Source organism: Galleria mellonella, unplaced genomic scaffold (assembly GCF_026898425.1).
Source record: "Galleria mellonella isolate WM207_F2 unplaced genomic scaffold, CSIRO_AGI_GalMel_v1 utg264, whole genome shotgun sequence".
Taxonomy (NCBI): domain Eukaryota; kingdom Metazoa; phylum Arthropoda; class Insecta; order Lepidoptera; family Pyralidae; genus Galleria; species Galleria mellonella.
In genome coordinates, this window is record NW_026442060.1 from 2530516 (window position 1) to 2546186 (window position 15671).

Here is a 15671-nt window from a genome sequence, read left to right on the forward strand (position 1 = left end):
CCTAACAATAAAATGTATAAAAACAAAAATTTCTTTTTTTAAAAAAAATATGGAATTATATTTATGAGTGAGATAAGCCACGTATATTTCTCGTTTGGAAATTAAAAGTAATTCTGAAAAAAAAAAAACAAAATGAAGATGACTACACAATTTTTTATTCTAAATTCAAATTATTTTAAATCTGATTGTCTATGGAACGTGCCGTGCATTTTATTTGTTTTAAATTAAGAATCGTAAGGTTACAAGTCAATATTACTTTGTCACGTTTATTTCTAGCTATTTGTTTTTTATCTTGTTATGTCTATAGAACCCTGTTGTGTTATCGGTTTCAGTATATTTATTAAATTTTCAATACACAATATATTAACGGTAATATTGTATTTCTCAATTAGTATATTATTAGATTTCCAAGCGTCAATATTCTGAATATGTTTTACATATTACTGATAATTGTTTTGTCGTTGGTGCTTTTGCATCTGTATATCAACTACCATGAAGATGCCAGAGTAATTATGAAGGTTCCTGGACTTAAGGACAGATTTTTAATTGGGAATGCATTGGATATATTTGTGCATCCAGGTAATTTTATGTCTATAATATGCAAAGTAAATACAAAGAGGACAGAATTGATTATTTGATATTGAACTCAAAAATTAATTAACCGATTTTAATTATTCTTTCATCAGTTTTTTTTATTAAAACTTATTTTCAATTTAAATGATTGAATGTTTTTTCTATCAAGTAGTAGCTATAGATTAGTTGTAGGAATATTAATAGGTATTATAATAAGTAATTCAGTTATTTTTAACAGACTTCAAAAAAGACGTCCTCAATTTGATTATATTTAAATTTAAATTTTTGCTTTGCTGACACATATTTTAAATACGCTATCAGAACTTAACGCGACATGATTAAATAATAATACAAATAATACCTAGGATGCAGGTGGCTCAGGACCGTTCCTTATGGCTGTCTATGGGGGAGGTCTATGTCCAGCAGTGGACGAATAATGCCTGAAAAAATGATGAGTACCTATCTGATTCTATACCTGATTTTTATTGCTATGGTGGGTACTATTTACCTGCAATCCAATAGTGTATTTCATATAATTGTTATATTTTTTTTATGCTTGTTACTTCATAGCTCCGTCAGTTGTAAAAAATTTGGATTTATTTTCTTATTCTTTTTTTTTTTTTATTTATCTGTAAAGATATACTTACAGATCGGTCACAAAGAAATTTTATTAAAATTCATTCCAGTTGTTTAGTTTTTAAATAAATATAACTGGCTTTGATACAATTGAAGATTTTTTTTTTGTAGAATACATTATTATGTTATGTTACTATCACATATAAGATGAAAAAAAAACCTGTAGAAGTAGTAAAAGTTGTATCATTTATATAGATAGATCATTACTTTGTTTTTCATTAAATCATTCGTATCAAATTTTGAATGAAATGTTAAAATAAAAAGTAATCAAAAGCGCCGCCCCATACGAGGACGACGTCAAGATGACTTCTAAATTTTTTTTTCCAGATAAGCTATTTGATTTAAGAACTTCATTTGCAAAACAATTCAAGGGAATTTATAGATTTTATTCATATCCTTTTAAAACTATAAACATTTATAATCCGGAAGATGTAGAGGTAAGAATTGTTACAGCATGCTTTTGTTTATTATAGCATGACACAAAATCGTAGGGGGAAAGGGATTATTAGTAATGAGATCTAACTACCTCTTTGTTAGCAATATACCCTATCAGGTCGACCTCTACGTGGTTTTCTCTGAAAATTATCGTGGTTAATACCGAATTTGTCATAATGGGCCACCTAACCTTCTCGTTTGTTAGTAATGGAGACTGAAAATCCCATTGCTAGCAACATACCCTATCAGGTTGACTTCCTCGCGGTTCTCCCTAGAAACTATCATGGTTAATTCCTGATGAATTCATCATGATGGGCTAACTGGCCTGTTTTCATTTTCATCTATCACCCTTCACTGGTGCTCCGCCAGCGTATCCCGTTAGCGCGGGCGGGATTACCATTCCATTTTCACCTATCAAAAAAAAACCTTCTCTATCTTCATCTATCATCCCTCACTGCAGCCCCGCCAGTATTTACTGATAGTGTAGGCGGGGTCATTATTTCATTTTTATAAAATAAAAAAAATCACGAAATCGTGTCATTTTATCGTCACGATATAATAGGAGAGCAAAATATATGCAAGTGAGCGCTTTTATATTTTATCATAGCATGGCATGTTGTTATACTATTTTACCGTCGTGACATAATAGGAGAGCAATATATATGCAAATGGATTCTTTTATAATTTATCGTAACGTAATATGACAGTGTATTACGTGGTAACGTAATACACTGTCATATTACGTTCTCATGGTAATGAGAACGATACAAAACGAGAACAAAATGCATGAAGTTATATGAAAACGTTTAATATTTTTCACGACTGTATTATATACTTGTAATTTACTAATATTATAATTTAGCGATTCGACTCATCTTCGCACGAGTAGGCAGAATTTTCAAAAATCGATACATATAATAAAAAAAAAGTTTTATTCCAGTTTAATTGATCGGTTATTTTATAGCATTTCATATGTGATCATTTAGATTGATATAACTTTTTTATTTATTTATTTATATACATATTTTTGGTGAGTTTTACAATTTTTACCAATGTACTCACAACAGATTAAAAAATCAAACATTATAATAATACAATATTGAAATAATAATAATAATAAAAATCTAATTATTTTATATAAAATAATTATTAAAATTTATGAATCTATTGAAATGAAACAAACACTAAATGTTAAGTGGAGTTAAGCAAAATGCATTACTGAGAACCGCGTTCAAATCAACAAAGCCGTTTCGAGTAAGTTTGATCAAAAATAATATACCACGAGATTTTTACATATAAGATATATCTATAGCATAGTGATAATGATACATCATAGTAGAAGAATAAATGCGCATATAGTATATGCATAATATTGACTTAGCAATAAGTGGAATTTTGCATAGCTTTAAAGGTATAAGCGTAAACTCTATCGATTACAAATTGGTTCAATAGAAAAGAAGTAGAACAAGAGAAGAATTAGGAGCAGGATTCGCCGATATATATCAGCGGATATATGACGATATATGTATATCAATTGATTTTTATCTTGATAAATAACAATTGATTTTTTCCTGTTTTCTGAACTAAACATTTTGGAGATTAATATTTACTCTGGCAACACGCAGCGAAAAACTACAATTCAGAATAATTTAGATTGTTTCCCAAAATGGCAACCTCATAAAAATAATAATATTATTATAATAATAGGTACTTGTTTTTTTTTTTATTGTTCATTAAAAAAATATTTCTCAAATAAACACTAAGTAATTCTTTTGTTACTTGTTAAAAGTTTTTTAAATAATAAATGTAGTAATAATTTGACACTTATTTCATTTTACAAATTCCTTTCACATTTTTAAGCGTATAATCCCCTTACAGAATGAAATTGATATATATATATATATAAATCGGATTTTATCGAACTCTGATTAGGAGTCACTCAAAAATAAATTTTGTAATAATACAAACTACTTTATTTTCAGATCATATTGTCCAGTATGAAATTTTCTGAGAAATCTTATTTGTATTTGTTCATGAAGCCGTGGTTGGCAGACGGACTACTTCTTAGCAGCGGTATGTATGAATTTTCATATCGGTCAGGCGTGAGTTGAATTCAGGAAATCGAAAGTTACGTACTCAAGAATCGTAGCTTTCTGAATTAGCTCGCGGCTGGGCGTTTTGGATCGTGCCTCTAGATGACCAATGCTTGGTTCTTCATAGCATGACCACAGATATTCCAATTTTCAATTATCTTCCTCATTATACGTGAAGAATGTTTTTTTTTTATACAATTTAGAATGGCACACAAGCTGACGGCCCACCTGATGGAAAGTGGTAACCGTCGTCTATAGACATGAGCAGTACCATGGACATAACAGAGTATACTGTTTCGCCCATGATACCCCCCATGCGTTGCCATTCCTGAGGACTCAGGTGTTATTCCTCTGTACCCTGTAAATTCACGCCATATCCGACCCTTCAGACCGAAACACAGTCATGCAAACACAACTGCTTCACGGTTGAAACACGAATAGAACAGAGGTACCCAAGCAATCGACTTTTGTACAGTCTCTCTCTGGTAAATGGTAAATGTGAATCAACAAAATTCATTTGATTATATTTATTTTGGCCAGAGGAAATTTGTGAAAAATTCAAGTTTCTGCATGTTCTATTCGTATTTCCTATTTAAGAGTGGGACATGACAGTGAAATTATTAGATACGAAGTCATTAAACCTATTAAGGAGGTAACTCCTCGTGCGTTGCTATTCCTGGGTTAATATTCAGGAATGGCAACGCACGAACCAACCCACGAGTATCTATATCTGGGGGCTACCATGAAATGAAATTCCGAATTTTTGGACTCAATTTCGTGTTTTTGTTCATACCGAAATCGACCCAGTAAATGGAGCTTAACGTTTCGTTTGTCGTAAATCCTACCATAAAAGTACAAAGGAACGATACTTTAGCATTTTTTATGTTTTTAAACGGTAAGTATTATGTAATTTTCACATCAAATTTGTGTTTCGTTCGAACCCGAAATTTCGGAAAACATTTCATGGTAGGCCTTCTGTTAATGTAATGACTGCCGGTTTAACTTACGTGTAATTAGATTGAAAAAGCTCGACTTAGTTTCAGAAGCAATTCGTGATCCTTCATGATTGACTGCGACGCGATCACGAGCCTGACTGCTCATATCTATTGTAGACATCGAATCCCTATACATCTGAAATGATGGTAGTGCACATAAAATCGTCGGTTTACTTATATTTCTAGATTATATAAACAAATAAATAATAATAATATATAAATACTTTTTGATTTGCAAAACACAAAGAACAGCAAACATAACCTTTACGGAACATACCTGCTTTATAAATGACAAAATGTTTCATCATGCTTTAGATTGAAAATAGTTTAAACTAGCTATATCTCGCGGCTTTGTTTATGGATGTACCGTGTTATTAAATGATCTATAACCCTCTAATCTAACCTATGAATAATTATAACCATCTAATCTTATGATATTTTTAACACTAGAACCTCTTGGAAATATTATTAGATCCTTAAGCATTTAGGTTTAAGTAAGATAAAGAAACTCACATAATAAGATAGACTTGTAATAAGATAGGGCCTATCTTATTACAAAGCGTAGACTAAAGATAATATAAAAGTTAGCACTGAGATAAACCATGTACTATCACTAAACCATGGACCATCTATTAGTCTAAGACTAGGTACAGTTCGGGTATTAATAAGTTTTTTTTTTTTGTAATAAAACTGTAAAACGTTACAATCCTTTTTGAGCAGACGTATAAAAAAAATAACAATGTCTTCAAACTATCAAAAAAGATGACCAATTTTTTTGAACACTCGAGCTCTTGGTGACACAGTATTTGTATCTTCCAATTTTTTCCATACAATATATCGCAGTAGGCACAGTTAGATAATATTGTTATACATTTATAACCATTAATTTTCATCAGTTCATTGACCATAAGATCAACGAACTAATTGGATAGAATTAGACTATTTGTCTGTGGGATTGTTTATCAATACGAGCAAATTTAGTCGACTAGTCCTCAAACTGAAATTTTCATTGTCTCATCATCATCATCATCATCATATCAGCCTTTAAATGTCCACTACTGAACATAAGCTTACCCCTTGGTGGAGGGGGGAGGTTGCCCGTAGCTGTCACACTTGGCAGGCGGATTCGCAACCGCAGTTAGGCTTTGAAGATGTTTTGAGGAACGCTGCTGTCCATCCCTCACCCTCTCTTAGTCGCCTTTTACGACACCCACGGTTTAGGAAGGGGTGACCTATTCTATGCCGGGACCACATGGCGATTATCTTCCTTTTTTGTTGATTATTATCGGTTCATTATCTGATGACTTCATATAATCCTGACTAATATTATAAATGTGAAAGTAAGTTTTTCAGTATGCACGTATTATATGGAACAGAAAAGAATATATGCTACATTTTATCCCGTTTAGCAAACATAACCCAGTTTCACAAATGAAGTCGCCGATAAAAGCTAGTACTGTCGTACACACACACACACACACACACACACACACACACACACACACACACACACACACACACACACACACACACACACACACACACACACACACACACACACACACACACACACACACGCATTCACACTCACACTCACACACACACAAACACACACCCACACACACTCATATATATAGTCCATTCAAAGGCTGACTGGAAGAAATCCCTTTTATGGGGTAAGTCCGTCACTGTCCTTATCCTTAGAACTCTATATCCTATAATTTAAGACTTTACTGTACAATAAAATATTACAAACAAACATAATGTATTGTAAACAATCTAATAATACCTCGAGTAGATATAATTGTGTACCCTAAGATCAGAGTTTATCTATTAAAGTTCCTTGATAGAGTCAATCAACTAAAAATTGAATCGTATTTATATCACGAAGATAATAACCAGAAGATATTAATAAAATAATAAAAGGAAATATATGTGTGAAAAAATTGCGTGTGGTCCTGGTATTATCGTAAGAGGTGATTAAGGAAATTTAATAGTTAAGATATGGGCAGCAGGGTCTTAAAACATCACCAAAGTCTAACTGCAGTTGCCAACTCGCCTAACGTGACAACTATTGGCAAAATCCCCTTTATAGGATAGGCCTATGTTCAGCAGTGGATGTAGTATGGTATTCGATTGTGAGACTTACGACACGATTGACAAGTTTGTTTTACGCTACATAAAAATCACGGATATTTTGCACAGACACAATACGGCATATGTATAAAATAAAGCACCTTATATTCCTTCTAAATTAAATAATTATGGAGACCATAAGGTACCAAAAATTGTTCAGGATCCGATGATTCAATCTGCTTCAGGTGCTAAATGGCAAAAGCGTAGAAAAATCCTGACGCCAGCTTTCCATTTTGATATTCTGCGTCAATTTCATGTCATTATGGAGGAGAATAGTAAAAGATTGACGGAAACTCTGGAGCAGTCTGCAGGAGACACTGTTAATATCACACCTGTTATTACTGAGTACACATTGAACACTATTTGTGGTAAGAATTTTAACTTTTATATATATAGTAGAAGACAACTTTAGGCAGGTTATTTAAGGTGAAGTTGTCAGGATTTTGGAGCATAATACCACAATTCTCGAGAATGACAACATATTAAGTAATCCCATTGGTCTCACAATATATTTCTTAATGCTCTTGATGCTGTTCATTTCTACTGGTGACTGTTGCTTTTCATCTTTCCATTTATGTAAGCCGTCAACTTGTTCCATGTTCCATAAAATATACCCCAGACATTTGTACTCGTATTAAACAAACAAGCATAGGCAAACAAAGTCTGGGACATCTTGTTAGACTGCGTAATACAGTTTCACTGCATGATAGAATTCGGAACGCATATCCGTAGAACTAAATAATCATTCCGGATACATTGAAATACATGCGCTGCTATATTTTGGTCAGAAAGGTATGACAGTCATTGGACGATTAAAATATTAACGCATATATAGAAATTTATTTGCAGATGACTGTTAACATATTTTATTGAGTATTAACTCATTTCCAGTAGTATAAAAAACCACGTATCTATTGTGCATATTGTCAGAATATATGTGTATCATAATTTAATTAGAGGTGAAGAGACTCGTTGAAAATCATAGTAAGTGGCAAGAGCTCCACCGACAAGAGCGCAGCTCTTAAATAGGATAGATAGAATTTAATTAATAATTATATTTTCTTTCATTTAGAAACCGCAATGGGCACAAAACTCTCAGATGAAACCTCAGCTGCAGGAAAGTCTTATAAAAATGCATTACTTACTCTTGGAGCTCTACTGGCCGAACGATTCATTAAAGTGTATCTATTTCTCGAGTTCATCTTCAACTTATCGTCTTTGAAGCAGAAACAACAGAAGTACATAGACATAATACAAAAATTCACAGCAGACGTAATTAAAAATCGGAAGGCGTACTTGGAGCAAAATGGATTGATTAATTCAACGGAATCCAACGACGATGGTGTTTATAAGAAAAAAAAGAAAGCTGCTTTTCTAGATCTCTTACTTGCCGCTGAAAATGAAGGAAAAATTGACAGAAGCGGAATACAAGAAGAGGTTGATACGTTCATGTTTGAGGTATTTTGATTTTAAATTTACATCGATACTAGACGGGATATAGGTAAAAAGTATGGCTTGTTAATTTGTTTTTAAGAACTTTCTGTTGCTGATTTTGAATTAATTTTGATAATTCCTTTTTTATACACCTATTTGTCAGTTTTGTTATTATTATTATTTAGTTAAAGAAGGTTTATATAACAATGATATTTTTTAAAGAAAATCTGTATAGACAATTATTTGGATCAAATAAATCCAATACAATATGTCAGTTTTATAAAACAAATTTGTTTACTCTCTTCTATTATTTATGAAATTGTCTAATTGTACGACTGTGATCATATTACCTAATACTTATTAAAATAATGCAAAATAAAGCGATATGGTTGAAAATAAATATGCTATTATAATAATTAATAAATTTCATTAAACATGTTACAAGTCATTATGAGTCTCAAACAATTATAGTATGAGCATTAGATAATTGATAAATATCTTTAAAAATATTTGTTGGCCACCTATACCAAAGTACAAATGTTTGTTATATTCGAGCGAGACCATCCCAAGGTAATGCAGTTTGATAAACTGTTACACTATCAGGGTTGTCACTAAAAATAATGTTGTACATCTTTTAGGGTCACGACACAACAGCATCTGGCATTTCATTTTTATTCCTGATGCTTGCAAATCATCCAAATGAACAGGTAACTATCTGGTTAAATGTTATTTAAAAAAAAATAACTTTTGTAAAAAAAAGTGACTGTATTCATTCATATTTCCAGGAAAAAGTTTATCAAGAAATGAAGAGTATATTTGGTGATTCCACTAGAACAGCTACTACTGATGATTTAGCTCAAATGAAGTACTTGGAACTTTGTATAAAAGAGACTTTAAGGCTTTATCCTCCAGTCCATTTTGTGGCAAGAGTTTTGAATGAAAAAGTAACATTAAGTAAGTATAAAAATTAATTTTCTGACACAGTGACAGTAGATATCTTAATACCTTAATTCTCCAGGGTGGCAACACATCATCATATGGTATAGATATATACTGTAAATTTCTATTATATTCGTAACAAGCTGACAGCCCACTTGATGGAAAGTGGTAACCGTCGCCAATAAACATGAGCAGTACCATGGATATAACAGAGTATACTGTTTCACCCATGATACCCCTCATGCGTTGCCATTCCTGAGAACTCAGGTGTTATTCCACTGAACCCTGTAAATTCACGCCATATCCCACCCTTCAAACCGAAACACAGCCATGCAAACACCACTACTTTACGGTTGAAACATTATTGGCGCAGAGGTACCCAAGCAAACGACTTTTGTACAAAGTCTACGTCTAGTAATTTATATTTTTATTTATGTCTACAGATAAAGACAAACTTTTCAAATCAAATTTTTATTTAATTTTGTGCACAAAGAAGAAACTTAGCAAAACACTTTTACTGTTACTTGTATTATCATTTATATTAAAAGCTACTTCCTTAGTTTTAGTATATTACTATTCTAAATACTAGTTGAATGAATGAATGAATGAGTATACTTTATTTGCATTATACAATATAGGAAATAAAGAAGGCAATTAATAAATGTAACGATACAATTGTATAAGTACAGTAAGGTGGGCCTATTGCTGAGAGCAATCTTTTCAAGACAACCTTAGGGTAATGGACTAATTGTTGTACAAGTAGGTATTGTATAATTAAGAAAATTAATAGAATAAAATATTAAGGAAAATAATTATAAGTATTAAATGTATATAAGGATTTTTGTATTTATTTTATCTTTCTTTGTAGGTAATTACACGATTCCAGCCGGTACAGAGTGTCTCATTCACATATTCGATCTGCATCGTCGCGAAGATTTGTACAAAAACGCTTTAGCTTTCGAGCCTGAACGATTTTTACCTGAAAACAGTGTTGGTAGACATCCATACGCTTACGTACCTTTTAGTGCTGGACCTAGAAATTGTATAGGTAAGCTTAATATGTTTATATGTTCAAATGTCGATTGCACATTATTTTTATTATTACACATACAGACAACAGTGATGTTTTAACTTTAATTTTTTTAAATTGTTGCTTTTGAAATATCATCATCATCATCATCATAATCATAGCCGTTCTTTGTCCACTGCCGAACATAGGCATTTTCCATAAATTTAGGGTTTTGGTATTAATAATCAGGTTTAGTAGGCGGATTGACAACCGCAGTTAGGCGTTGGTGGTTGGTGATGTTTTGAGAGGGTCGCTGCTACCAGTTCCTCGACCATTAAGTTTTCTTAGTCACCTCTTTCTTTCCCACCTTTTTTGGGTGTCTACCCATGGGAAATGAATGGGTGTGGTCTATTCTATGCTGGGACCATACTTCATTTTTTTGCATTGTATCAATTATATATTTTTCAATTTTTAAATCAATAGCATTTGATTAGATAAAGCGTTGTGATAGACTGATGAATGGACTATAAGAGTTTCTTTGTATCATTTTGATATGTAATCTTAAAAAAATGGAAGTCGAATGACCATCATTAGATATAAATCAAGTTGAAGTAGAAATGAGACGGTCATATAGCTTAATAATGATATGGAAATAAATTTTTTCGAGTGACAACCGCACTCACAGTGTAGGTACAACAATCCCAATTGTATATATGTACTTTATTTATTTAACTCTTTATTGCACCATAAATAAAAATATACAATGACAAGTGAATAATACAAATGAAATACAGTAACATAAATACAGATTGAAATATACACATAAAGGTACAAAAGGCGGTCTTATCGCTAGGGCAATCTCTTACAGACAACCATTGGTTAAAGGAGAACAGATAGAAGTGGGTAGGTGGCGCAAGAGTACTATACTTTTATAGTAGTCTCTGTGGCATTTTTATCCTTAACAATGAATAATGAATGTCTGATATGACCATGAATGGGTAAGTTACACACTTGCAAGCATGCAGATGCAAGTTAGCTAAAAGTGCTTTTTAGAGTTCTGTATCAAAAAGGTACACATGACCCCTATAATGCGATTTTTATGCTGTATCGTTTTTGACTCATAATTGAAAAAGTGAGAAAATAGACAGGTCAAGTGAGTTGAACTCACTCGTCGAGGGTTCTGTACATAAAATGTCTCAAAAAGGATTCTAGTTTACGTTAGATAAAAAGAAACATTTGAATATAATAACATATTCAAATATTTTGTAATAAATAAATAGGTCATTTTATATCACATATTGTAGATAATAATATATGATATATGACCTCTATTTAATGATACATTTATGTTTGTCTTTGAATATATTTTTAAGGCTACAACTAATTAATAGATAGGGTTGTTAAAATTCAAAAGCGATATAAGTCTTACAGGAAAATGTGATTATACCAGCACTTCTAGACGTCTTTTCGTAATTTCCTAAGTAATTTCTAGTGTAATTTCTTCTAGACGCTCAATCAAGCAGAATCTTAGAGATTTTTGAAAGATTTTTGTATGTTATGGTTATTGTACTCGTAATATTGCCTGATGTTCGTCTTGTAGTTAATAATTGGTTACCTTTCCCTTGAGGTGTCGGAGTATTTTTGAAGCAATGGTGAGTGAGTTCAAATAAATTTTTATCTAAAAAAACGAGAAAAATTTAGTGACAAATTTATGTACAGAACCCTTATATATATATATATATATATATATATATATATATATATATATATATTGAAATATATATATATATATATATATCAATATATAAAATATATAAAGGACTGCAGGTTCTTTTGGTTTTCCTTTCGTCCTTAACATATGAAATTGAAAAACAGAGGTAGTTGTCACTAGTTTCTTTCTACCCATTTCGAAATATAAAGTTAGTGAGACATTTTGATTTTCAGGCAAAAAATTCGCAATGATGGAAATGAAATCAGCAATGTCGGCGGTGATCCGGCGTTACAGACTTGAAGCAATAACCAAACCAGAAGACGTCAGATTCGCGGGTGATCTTATACTGAGATCTATTAATCCCATTTATGTCAAGACCGTTAAAAGAAATATATAATAAATCACGATGAATAATAAGAAGAATAAAGATTAATGTATAAATGATTAACTAAAAATGTTTTAAATTAATTAAAAAAGGAATCAAATTATTATATATTTTTAGTGATCGTAGCACACTATTATTATCCGTTCATCCCGTTCGTTTCTACTTTTTACATCTGGGTTTTTCTCTTTTATCTGCAGTTTTTCTCTTACAATACAATATGGGGCCTTTCAAAAACCGTGCATACAAAAATTTAAAACGCCGGCAACGTATAAACAACTCGCCTTGTAATAACAAGTATTCAAGGGCGATGGTAGCTGCTTCCTCGCTCATTTGACTCTCTAACAATAAAAAAATGAATAACGATCGCCCCTTTTATTTATTAATGTGTTTCAGAATTTCTTCATTAATTGTGTGCTATAATTGTATGCAAAGTTTTGTAATTATATTTTGTTTTGTTGTATATTTTGTAATTATATGTAATTACAACATATGGTATAGTAGGTATTATAATATATTAATTAATTATATTGTAATTATGTATTTATAACGCACATAAACATAGGTCACTGATCTTTGTTGGTATGTTTTTTATATTATAATTACAATTAATATATTTCTCATGTATGCAAATTACACTAGTATTTGTTAATTATTTTTATTGTAATATTTTGTGTATACATAATAAATATATTATTCAGAACCAATTCTATTTATTACAGTTTACCATGTGAAGGTAAAAATTTAATAGAAAGAGTATAAATATAGAGCAGAAATATACTCACTTGCATCCAATGCTTAATCCAAACTCAATGCTTCTGGTGTTGCGGGTGATCATGGGCGGCAATAGTCACTTACAATCAGATGAGTCTTATGCTTGTTATACCTGGTGTTATAAAAAAAAATTATAGAATGTTCGACCAATAAAATATTTTCTCTACAGAGACGTTGTTGGAAAAACGACAAAAAGGTTTTGAGCCTTCCATACTAATCTTACAGCTAGAAGTACCGTTGGCGAGGTATTCAGATTAAACAATTATGGGGAACATGAAATGGTAACCTTGCCCACGCTATCGATATATGTACCAGTGAGGGGTGATAGGTGAGGGTGAACGCAGGTCAATTAGCTCATCATTACGAATTTAATAAGGATTAACGAAGATAGTCTCCAGGAGGAACCACGTGGAGATCAATTTGATAGGATATATTGCAGGATTCAGATACCCATTACTAATAATCCCTTCTCCACTGGCGCAGTACTAGTGTGGATGATAGGTGAGAACGAGATAATGTCAGTTGGTCCAGCTTCATAATTTTCTTAGAAACTAACTACGATGGATTCTAGGGTAGGTCCCCTGAAGTTACTGTGTTAATTACAGTAATCCATTCCTTAAAAATAGTGTTAGCATTCATTAATATTATTTTTTTCATTTAAGAGTTTCCTTTTATGGGTGCAACAAATTCATGCATTTTCTTCCAGCCAGCTTTATCCCATGCTATATCTTTGACCTCTCTACATGACATGACACCTAGTGTTTCCTTTATCTGTCCCATGTAGTCATTGCTCGGTTTTCCACTTCCTCTTTTGTTCTCTATTTTTCCTTATACTATGCTCTTTAAAAAATCGTCGTGTCGTATAAGGTGACCCAGCCCATTCATTAATAGGGTTTCAACAAAATATTATTCTTTTTCTAGAAATATTTTTGATTATAAAAAGAAGCAAAATTCAGATTCCGAAAACCAATAGACTACTTTTAGATGGTGTTTCAATATAAAATTAACATCAGATTTTATGTTAGACCTTTATGAATAAAACTGCGAAAGCCGCATACAATTTGGTGTAGTAGTTTTTAAGTGATTCCGGAACTAACATATAGATAGACAGATCGACAACATTTTTTAATATTATTGTTTTGTTGGTTATTTCATTCGGATTGTTTTGTTCATTTTCGCAACCATTAGTATGTGTGTGATTATACTCGAAAGCTGACTTCCATTATCACGACCAGAAGTCCACTATTTCCATATTAGCCATCAATTTTCGACTGTTATTTTGCTCACGCACGTTTTGCGACACGTGCTTCACCTTTTAACGAGACGTCTTCAGACAAATTAATTAGTTTAATACGTTTGTTCAAAATAATTCTAATCAAATAACTAGTGATATCGCCGTCTGCAAGATAACACATAGTTCAGTGAAACAAGTTATTGTTTTGGCCTTATTAAGACCTGTTATATTGTTTTTTTCTTATTTATCTCTCATGCACAGACATCATCCAGTTATAATTTTATTATATTATTAAGATAAGATAATTAGTTTGTGGAGACATTACATGATGTAAGGTTAGAAGTTACTGTAAAGTCGCTATTGTGAGATAGTTTTCATTAAATTTGCCATTACAAGAGTTTGTAGCGAATATAAATATAAATTTATAGCGATTAAAATTAACAGTTGCACAGTTGCATAGTTACATGTTTTTTGCTCTAGCTTACAAATTAGGGTAACCTGTGCATTGTAAGCCAGTTCCTTCCAACACACAAATACAAAGTATTAGATTAAAATTAACGATAAAGATTTTTTTTTATACAACTTAGAATGCCAAACAAGCTGACGGCCCACCTGATGGAAAGTGGTAACCGTCGCCTATAGACATGAGCAGTACCATGGACATAACAGAGTACCATATATTGTTTCGCCCATGATACCCCCATGCATTGCCTTTCCTGAGAACTCAGGTGTTATTCCTTTGTACCTTGTAAATTCATGCCATATCCCACCCTTTAAACTGAAACACAGCCATGCAAACACAACTGCTTTATGGTTGAAACACGAATGGTACAGAGGTACCCAAGCAATTGACTTTTGTACAAAGTCTCCCTCTGGTGAGATATCATTCCAGTAGGGGATATAGTTCCTGGAACTCTTGAAATTAGAAACTGTACATCTATAATAGTGATAATCGAGAACATCTAATGTAACGAAAAGCAAAGACGACTTGTAGAATTCCAATTATTCTGCTCCTTTAGATTTTGTTCAACTGGCTGAGCACCTGCCATTGGGTGGCGTCTTACAGTGACCAACTTGAAAAACCAAATTGCAGTGACCGAGTTAAATAGACTGCGAACCCAGGGTAGCTAGGGGCAAAGGGATTTTTAGGAATGAAGAAGAATAGAAGAATAGAAAATCATTTATTCAAATAAACTTACATTGAAGCACTTTTGAATAGTCATTACATTTTTTTTAATCTACCGCTCGTTCGGAAAGCTGTCTCATCACAAGAAGAACGAGCAAGAAACTTGCGTGTTGCTCTTTTAAATAATTTTATTA

At 32.1% G+C, this 15671-nt stretch overlaps 1 protein-coding gene across 1 annotated transcript; it reads left to right on the plus strand.

Moving 5' to 3' along the window:
- Positions 1-329: 329 nt before the first annotated feature.
- On the plus strand, positions 330-12961 carry LOC113510229 (cytochrome P450 4C1-like). Its single transcript, XM_052895048.1, has 9 exons — positions 330-579; positions 1537-1646; positions 3627-3717; positions 7054-7236; positions 7941-8326; positions 8941-9009; positions 9088-9256; positions 10110-10289; positions 12195-12961. Exons 1-9 carry the CDS (start codon positions 429-431, stop codon positions 12356-12358), a joined length of 1503 nt encoding a protein of 500 aa, XP_052751008.1. The 5' UTR covers positions 330-428; the 3' UTR covers positions 12359-12961.
- The last annotated feature ends 2710 nt before the right edge of the window (positions 12962-15671 follow it).